This window comes from Cibotium barometz, chromosome 39 (genome assembly GCF_041138505.1).
Source record: "Cibotium barometz isolate CiBa-2024 chromosome 39, ASM4113850v1, whole genome shotgun sequence".
Classification (NCBI taxonomy): Eukaryota; Viridiplantae; Streptophyta; class Polypodiopsida; order Cyatheales; family Cibotiaceae; genus Cibotium; species Cibotium barometz.
Window position 1 is genome coordinate 39,113,266 of NC_141084.1, and position 9,276 is coordinate 39,122,541.

Genomic DNA, 9,276 nt, shown 5'->3' on the forward strand with positions numbered 1-9,276 from the left:
GACTCTCATCTATATCAAAAGGCTGCAAATGCATCAAAACAAACTGAATACAATGCACATACTACATAGCAAGCTGCAATACTACATCATAGAAATGTCCTCAAAAGGCCCATAAGGGCTAGTCCAGAGTCTAGACTCCACAATGAAACATGATCTAAGAGTCAAAACTCCTCATCAGATGATGATGATGACGATGCACCAGAAGAGAGCAAGTCCCCATCTGTCAAGACATTGCCCTCGTCGTCATACTCAGGCTCTGCCATCACGGGCACATGTGATGATGTGAAAGATGTATCATGAGATCCATGTGCTACATCATCATCTCCTGGCTCACTCTGAGTATGAATGAGAGTGACAGCCTCATTCGCCCGAGTCCGCTGCGTACGAACAGGCTGCTTCCCCCGACGAATGCTCCTCCGTCTAGCGCTCTCTGAATCTGCAGCCTCCTCACGCAAAGGTATCACCAAAGCCCGTGCGTGTCACCTTGTGACACGACGATCGATGCTCTCCAACTCTCTATGAAGGAGTCGTATAATATCTGCCTGCTCGTCTCTGACACGCTGCTCCACGTCGCCCTCAGTAGAGGTTGGCACCATCTTCACATGGGTCGGATCTGCCTGTGGAAAAGCAAAATCCGACAAGTCAGAACCACAAGAAATGACTTATATTGAAATGTGTCAAAAGACGTACGACAGTTAAATATACTTGCTTGGGTGCCCCCAAAGCATAATAATCTCGCACGAGCTTCATGTTAGCTCGGCAATACACTAATCGCTCCAGCTGAGCGGTACTAAGTCGATTGCGGATCTTCGTGTGAACCAAGGAGTAGGCACTTCAATTGCGCTCACAAGCACCAGCAGAACAATCCTACGATCACGAATCACGATACGATTTCGGAGTCAAAACCCTTAATGAATCAAACTTTAAAGATGGATGCAATTGTGAAAGAGTCAAGAGTACCTGCGAGAGGATTCGGAGAGCAAGATGAGTCAGTTTTGGAAGACCTTGTCTTCCATAGCTCTGCCACCACGTGAGAGGAAATTTCGTCGCCTCCTCTCTCAAAACCACCGCTCTAGCAAAGGATGGTCCTAGATTGTTCATAAAACTCACCATCTCTGCATCAACCTCAAGTTGCTCATCCTCGTCGTACATTATGTTGATGTACTGGTCTTTCTGCGTGAGCAGAGTGCTCTCACTAAACAGCTCTGGCTTCTTGTAGAAGGGATGAAGCAATGCAGCCATCCCATGAATGGGACGGCTCATAAATGTCCATCGCCGCTCTACAATAGCCAGGATGTCACCACGGCTACAAATTGACAAGCCAACATTCCAACAGTCATTATATAATATAACTTTAAACATATTGTTCATTGTTGCAATGTGCATATTATTTAATATTAATATGATCAACCAAGAATAATATCCAAGTGTACACTCACTGAGACTCCGTCAATGTCGTACAGGTGGCAATATGGCGCTTCATCTCCATGAAGAGATGATAGACCAGTCCAAGAGTAGAGCCCTCCATATCTGTGATTCGGAGGAGGACATGGATAGGCTGCAATGCCACCGTCAAGCTCTGTACCTCTGTCCAAAAGGCCTCGTCAAGCACTTTCCGCTGAATGTATCTAGTGGCCTCTGTCTGTGCATGGTGCATAAACCTCCATTTCGGGTCCACCACAGTCTGTAGTAGTGGGTCCCGCAATCTAAAAAGCCTCTGCAAGACCAAGAACATATAAGAAAACCTGGTCTTCGAGGGTCGCACCATATCAAGTGCACTATGGCTCCTGAAGATGGCCAAAGCCTGATGTTTTTTTCGGAAAAATGTAGTAATCTTCATGGCATCTGCAACATTAGGTTGCACCCATGGCAACTTTCCAATATCCTCCATCAGCAGGTCCAAGCAATGTGCAGCACAAGGAGTCCAAGCAATGCGAGGAAACTCTGCCTCGACCAATTCACCCATACGCTTGCAATTTGAAGCATTGTCTGTCACCACTTGGACCACATTCTCTGGCCCAACATCCAAAATTGCCTGTCTAATGTGGTGATAAATAAACTCAGCACTGATGGATTCTCTTGCCTTTCCTGCATCCACAGCCCGCAAGAAGTATGTGCCAAGACATGAGGACACCAAAATATTGATAATGTGTCGTCTACGCATATCACTCCAGCCATCAGATATGATGGTGCACCCAAAAGACTGCCATCCTGCCTTGACAGGTACCAATGCCTTGTCTATCAAGGCTTTCTGCTCTTCAAGCATCGTGGTACGCATTTTGTTATACTCCACCCCGGACCACGAGTCTGTGTGGCCAACCTCTGCTATGGCCCTCACCATTCTCTTCCATTGATCAGTCCTCAGTACATTGAAGGAGATGTTACACTCCACAAGAGTGCAAGCAATCTCCATCTCAGCCACTTTTTGTCTCTCTTTCACCCACGAAAGAGATGACACACATGAAGGCAAAGTACTCTGTCTCAGCACATGTGCATCATCATCCTCATCACCCTCCTGCATGACACGGGCCCTCTTTCTGCCCCCTGTAGACTGGCTATCCTGTGCGGAAGAATCACCCATCTCCCCCACAAGCGCATCATGAAGTGCATCTTGAGTGTGCTGGCTGCCCCTTACCTTCTTTGAACCCTTTGCTGTTGATGAATTCTCAGCAATGAGCTTGTCTCTGATATCCTGCGGCACCTGCTTGCACCCACCACAATTGCCGGTGGTGCCAATACCTGTCAAGTGTATCACGACACGAGAAATTGTGCTCGTGAGCTCGAAGTTGCAATACTTGCACTGCCATCTACGCGTGCCAGAACCAGCTTGGGTCGGCGTATTAATAACACGGATGACATTCGTGTGCTCCTGCCAGTAGGGGTTGCATGGCTTCGGCATATTGGATCCTGGAAGCTCTGTGACACAAACAAAGAGAGAGAGAGAGCTTAGAGCAGAGTACATACTCCAAAGGAAGAAAGAGAGAGAGAGAGAGAGAGGGAGAGCGTAATACTCCAAAGGAGGAAAGAGAGAGAGAGAGAGGGAGAGGGACCCCGGACTCGGGAGGGAGTGAGAGAGAGACGAGATTAATCATGTAGTACATTGGCAGAGAGAGAGAGAGAGAGAGAGAGAGAGAGAGAGAGAGAGAGAGTACAGTACGAGACAGAGATGCATCATGAGGGACCAAGGCCATGAGCGAGAGAGCGTGTGAATTACCTGGTTGCAATGTGCACAGTGTGCAGAGACGGAGCGAAACAGAGCACTGTAGGCGAAACAGGCGAAATTCCAAAACAAGGCCAAAATCGCACGTTGAAGGTCAAAAAGGGGTTTTTTTTTTAAAATAAACGTACGGATCGATCCGTACGCGTACAGATCCGTACAGTACGTTCCGTACGGTACGGATCGATCCTTACAGTACGTACGGATGCAACCCTGATTTTGTCTGTACGGAACAACGTACAAATACGTACCGTACATTACGTACAGTACGTACACATCAACCTTGCTTTGGTTGTCCTAGCCCTTGGAGTTCTTCAACACTTTGTGAATTATGGGATGAATAAAGCCTTGGCTAAGCCATGCTTTTATGCTAAATCTAGATGCTGGTTGATGGGTTACAACTGTTGTCAACCTGTTATAAAGTTGCTCCACAACCTGTTTTATCATCCTTTAATAGACGCCTTTCACATTACGATGGCCGCCTTGCTCTGCTGCTGCCCATGGCTTGGCCATCTACTATATGGCTGCATAAGGCCTAGTGGACTAGCTTGTGAAGGCCATCTGGGCTGGCCAACAGCCAGTCCATGCCCACTAGGCAATCCCTTGCCTCCTAGAGGCTGGCCACCATCAAGGCCTATGCCACCCTATAAGGGCTGGCCACACATGCTTATGGGCAAAATGGGCAAAATGGGCTGCCTAGGGAGTCCAAGTGTTGGGTACAAACCGACACTGCAAATCCTACATGCAACTACATGTTCTTCTCAAGCCCACGAGCTACCAAGTGTTGCGTACAAACCGACACTATGCAAATCCTACATGCAACTATATGTTCTTCTCAGTCGTCTGGCATTTGGCTACAAGTGGAATACCCACAACACCTATCATCATTCAAGAGGGTGACTCAAAGTACAGACTGGCACTGCTTCATGTGCAGGACTTGTAGACCATGTCCAAGACTTGTACACCTGATCTTGGACGCTCAGAGTGAAACCCTAGCCAACTCTTCCTGGACTAGGGCTCACAAGGAACCAGTTTCCATTCCAAGGCCTGCACCTGCTATACAGATATGTCCACGTGGCATCCAAGTGCGGGATGCATGTGACAATGGCGGTGAGCTCACTTGGCATTATAGGCCACCTGTGTGGTTGTTTCCACTCCCCCTCCTCCCTCTCCCCCCACTATCCACATTATATGAGGTAGCCTTCTTCCCCAAAGCACCAACCATGGAAGAAGAGCACCCCTCCCCCCTCTTTCTCAGGTTTTTGTGATTATCGCTCCAGCACATGGATGATTTTGTACTTAGCCAACTTGGCTGTTTTGTTTGGTAACTAATAGAAGGATCTCTTTCCTTGAAAAAATAAAGTCAAGGCTGCTACCATTATGTTCCTTGAGTCTTCTGTCTTCTTCAATAAGCATTGCTACAATGTCTTCATAAGATGTATTTTTGGCTAATCGGCGAACAGTTAAACGTGATACCTTTTGTATACTCTTGAGGAGCACAACAATCTTGTCATCATCTTCAACAACTCCAAGACTAGAGAGTTGTTAAGTGACAGACCCAATACTGCCTAAATGTTCACTGAGGTCATCACTTTCATTTATCTTTAAATCAAATAATTTTTGCTTCAAAAATACTGTTGAATTGACAATTTTATTTACAAATAAGCTTTCCATTTTCTCCCATACCTCCTTTGCAGAATTTTTGAGATCAAGATGGTGTATGAGGTTGTCGGCAAGACTAAACCCAATCAAAGCGGTTGCCCGATCATTTCGATCCTCCCAAAGACGAACCTTTTCTGCACCTTCCCTGGCTCTGAGCGTCTGGTCAACTCCCTTGACGATGACGAACCTTTTCTGCACCTTCCTTGGCTCTGAGCGTCTGGTCAACTCCCTCAGACGTAGTAGCTGCATCTTTGTTTGCGAAGTGGGGAAGGCGGCACCATTGAACTTCACCATTTGATAGCTACTTGTGGATCCCATGAACGTTGATGAACTGGGCAGATCCATTGAAGCTCGGTTAGGTCGGTGCAGTACTAATATGACAGAGGTTAAAAGATAAAATGGCTAGCACAAGAGTTGATAGAAGCCGGGCAGCTATGTAGAGACAGCGTGCAAGGGATGTGTCATGGTACCCTTCAATTATAAACCTTCTTTGGATGTAGGCAGCCAAAGTGCCCATGGAGGTTGGACCAGATTTGGGGACAGTGCACAAACAAGGGCTTGGTGCCTATGTGAAGAGACCTTTGTGCACATCTTTTTAGCCTTGCACCCTATACCTATATGGGCAAACAAGAGGGGCATCTACCATTGGCTGAAGGCAAAGGCAAAGCATCTTCAAGGCTCCTCTTTATGTGAATGCATTAATCATTAAATGAAAAAGATAAATGATATAAAATAGAGGATGGAATGGTATTTTCATCAGAAGATGCATAAAGTTACTCATGTTAATTAAGAGCTCTATTCTTGAAGCCTAGTGACCCATTGTAATGGTGAAGGAGGGTTTCCTAAGAATAAGCATTAGGTTTCATCAAGTTGTTGATGTTAACATCTTAAATGTAATCTATCTAAGGAGTTTCCCCTAAATTCACAAGAAGAGTTTCTTGCAGAAGACTTGGTTAATAGTCTTATAAACATCTACGAGATAGTGCATATCTTCTTTGAGTAATATGAAAAAGGATCTATTTCCAAACGAACTTGTAGGGATCCAAAGGAAGGGATTCATTTATGATGAATTGCAAGTGTTCGTAATTTAATGTAGGACTATGTTTCAGGAATAACATTAATCCTCTACTAATATGAATGGTGGTTTAAGTCACATGACTTTCTCAAAGCGGAACCCTCGAGACCCAGCACTACACGGGTGTACTTTTTTGGCGAGCATTTTTGAGCGAGCGCTTTTTGGTTTTGAGGTAAACAGCTTCTCTCTCTTCTCTTATTGTCTTTGTCTAATCTTTCTCTCTCTATTGTCTCGCTCTTCTCTCTCTCATGTGCCCTCTCTTTCTCTCTTTAATGTCTCTATTGTTTCTCTCTTTAAAAAGATAACGAGCAATGTTGAATCCTCCAATATTGTCCAATACATTCCAAGACTTCTGCACACCTACAAGATGTTTTACACTAGACACCATGGGTCACTATCATTGCAACTTCTTTACAAAGACACCATGTTATGATCTAAAACTTCCATTATATTCCAAGGCAAAATTACAAGACTACAACATATTATGACAAACACCACAAGATGTGGAACACACACAATAATACATGAAACCATGTGTGTACACAATATTGTTTACTTCCATGGGCCACTATCATTTCTACCTCTTCACACAAAGACACCATAGAGAGATGCAACTTCCATTATATTTCAAATCAAAATTACAATATTGTAGCATATTATGACACCAGCCTATTACAATATGAAGATATAAGGGGTGGGTGGGGTCGTATGTATCCCTAGAATAAGAGTAGTGGAACATGGCAATCTCCACCTTTTTTATAAGGTCTCATAAATAAAAATAACTATTTTAATCATAATAATAACTATTTTAAGGTCTCACTCAAACTTTCTCTCTTGCACTCACACTCTCTCTCATGGCCTCTCTGTCTCTATCGCACGCTCTCTCTCATGGCCTCTCCGTCTCTATCCATCTTGCTCCATCTCTCTCTAATGTCAATTTAATTACTTAAACGGTTCCAGCAAAAGCTAAAAACAATGCCATAGATATATTATGAGTGTATAAAAGTGCATCACAATAATATAAAAATCAATACTTTTATGTCATTGCTCCATCTCTCTCTATTGTCAATTTAATTACCTAAACGGTTACAACAAAAGCTAAAAACAATGCCATAGATATAATATGAGTGTACAAAAGTGCATCACAATAATGTGTAAATCTATATATTTCTGTCATTACAGGCGATGAAATACATCAAGTGCTAATGGAATAAGGAAGGTGGCTGCATGTAGGGAGCTCTACCAAAAGGTGTAGGTGTAGGTGGGAATAGCAGCCTCACAAGTTCAGAATGTGGTGCACATGATAAGGACATTGTAAAAGAAACCACAAGGGCATCTGTAGCATGACAAGTCGAAATGGGGGCTCCCTTAGAACATCGGGTGGCCATGACGAGACACTTGAATTTTTTGGGCTCATGGATACTAGGGCAGGTGGAGGAGGATGGTGAGAAACGTGTGGAGACTATGTCCCCGTGTTCCTCTACTACTCCCATCGAGTGTACTCATTGACATCACCCTTGAAATACTGTTGACCCAAATCTTCAGGTGTAGCATTATATGGTAGTGATGTGTGTGAACACACTTAGGACCGTCGAGGCACTTTTTCCCTTACTAGGAGGTTTTTTCCCCCATGCGTATGTACACCCTCTTATTTACTCATTTTGGAGTGTGTACTTATCTTTTGTATGTGTGGCACACATTTGTTCATTCTAATCTAGTGAGTTTGTGTGCTCTCAAGCTTCTCTATCTTGTGTGTGTGTGTATTGATGCAACCCTAACCCTAATCATCAAAGTTTTCGAGGTCCGCGGCGTGATTCGGGCGCATTTTGGGCACCACAAGGTTTCTGCAGACGTTTTGGAGAGGTGTCATTTCGGATTGGTTCTACTCGATTTTAGGTGTTTGGGCTATGTAGCGGCAAAGATTTGGTATGCAGTAGCATCTACAGTGTCTTCAACAATATCGACCATCATACTTTTGCTAATAACACTCTATTCTCTACTCTGTGTATTTTGCATTTGGTAGAAAGATTTTGCATTTGCGGTGTATTGAAAGATTTTGCATTTGGTAGAAAGACATGGCTGGCAATAGTGATGTATTCAACATGTTGTCTGCTGTGAAGAGGACAAACTTGATGGGACTAAGTATGTAGTCAGTGGTAGTGAAACCCATCCTATTTCACAACTACTACTGCATGTACATCTGAAGTAGAATCTGATACAGGTGTGGCTCCTTCACATGCACCACCAGTACCTTCCACTACTGCTCAAACGAGATGGGATGGAAGAGATGCATAGGCACATGCATTGCTTGCACTTTCTGTGAAGTGAATCATTATTCCTCATATTCGGTCATGTAAGACTTCAAAACAGACATGGGATGCACTTGCTGCATTGTACCAGGTGCGCAATGAAGCATGTGTTGCATATCTGCGCAAATAGTTAGAGTCTGAGCACATGAATGAGAAAGACTCAATGGACAGCTTCTGGATCAAGAGATCAAAGATTTTAAGGAGCAACTTGCTAGTATGGATGAGATATATCTTGATAGTACATTAGTTGCCCACAGTTCTTAATGCATTGCCAGATTCTTATCAGAGTTTTGCCTCTACCCTTGAAGGGAAATCCAAATGCCCTTACATTTGATGAGCTGGTTTCAGTACTCTTGTAAGAAGAGCAATCTAGGCAAAATAGATTTGTTATGCAAGTTGGTGACCAAGCTTTGTTGCCAATCAAAAAGACAAAGGTAAAGCTTCTTCGCATGGTGGCTATAAGCCAAAATCAGAGTTCTTAGGTAAGGATGTAGAGAGAGAAGGTGATAAGCCTAAAAAGAAAGGCAAGTGTCACTATTGCAGGAAACCAGGGCACTACATTAATGAGTGCAAGAAAAGGCTAGAGAAGGAGGAAAAAAAAGAATTGGGCATAGTTGTGGTGGCTGATGCATTTGCACCAAGTGCAGAGAAGAAGGAATCTGTAAGTTTTGCTTAAGATGATTGGGCATGGACATTACATTTTAGTTATGACCCTTCTGTTCATGATATATGCATGTCAGTGTTGGGCGGAATCGGATGCTTGGAACTTTGACAGTGGTGCTAGTAAGCACATTACTTCACAAAAAAAATTGTTCTTATCTCTGGAATCTATCCCAAGTGCAGGAATCATCACATGTGCAAGTGGTTCCTTATATCCTGTCAAAGGAGTTGGTAGAGTTATGTTCATTGCCGCAAATGGGGGTGCATTTACTCTTTCTAAAGTTTTATATGTGCTAGGCATTAAGAAGAACTTGCTGTCAGTTTCAACCTTAGCCTTGTCAGGCTTGATGGTG

General features: G+C 43.8%; 2 protein-coding genes across 6 annotated transcripts in view; both read right to left on the bottom strand.

The window, feature by feature from the left end:
* LOC147616069 (pentatricopeptide repeat-containing protein At4g39530-like) overlaps positions 1-5,540 on the bottom strand; it is a 65,247-nt gene extending 59,707 nt beyond the window's left edge. For 2 of the 5 annotated variants that reach the window (XM_086778702.1, XM_086778701.1), the window contains exon 1: positions 4,904-5,355. In XM_086778702.1, coding sequence (XP_086634828.1) covers positions 4,904-5,224 — 321 coding nt within the window. In that variant the 5' untranslated portion in view covers positions 5,225-5,355. Of the gene's footprint in view, positions 1-4,903 lie in introns of all 5 variants that reach the window. The other 3 variants (XM_086778703.1, XM_086778704.1, XM_086778705.1) reach the window with 3 other exon arrangements.
* LOC147616072 (uncharacterized) lies at positions 162-2,997 on the bottom strand. Its single transcript, XM_086778863.1, has 5 exons — positions 1,440-2,997; positions 961-1,306; positions 706-807; positions 543-617; positions 162-443 (listed from the first exon to the last, which is right to left on the bottom strand). Exons 1-5 carry the CDS (start codon positions 2,960-2,962, stop codon positions 162-164), a joined length of 2,328 nt encoding a protein of 775 aa, XP_086634989.1. The 5' UTR covers positions 2,963-2,997.
* Positions 5,541-9,276: the final 3,736 nt, after the last annotated feature.

What these genes read in the sequence shown, in the direction of transcription:
- LOC147616072 (XM_086778863.1), bottom strand. Translation starts at nt 2,962, where the DNA reads ATGTACTCTGCTCTAAGCTCTCTCTCTCTCTTTGTTTGTGTCACAGAG. An exon ending in CTCTCCGAATCCTCTCGCAG is followed by an intron (nt 808 to 960) that starts GTACTCTTGACT and finishes GTTCACACGAAG; the next exon opens with ATCCGCAATCGACTTAGTAC. An exon ending in CTTTGGGGGCACCCAAGCAA is followed by an intron (nt 618 to 705) that starts GTATATTTAACT and finishes GCTTTTCCACAG; the next exon opens with GCAGATCCGACCCATGTGAA.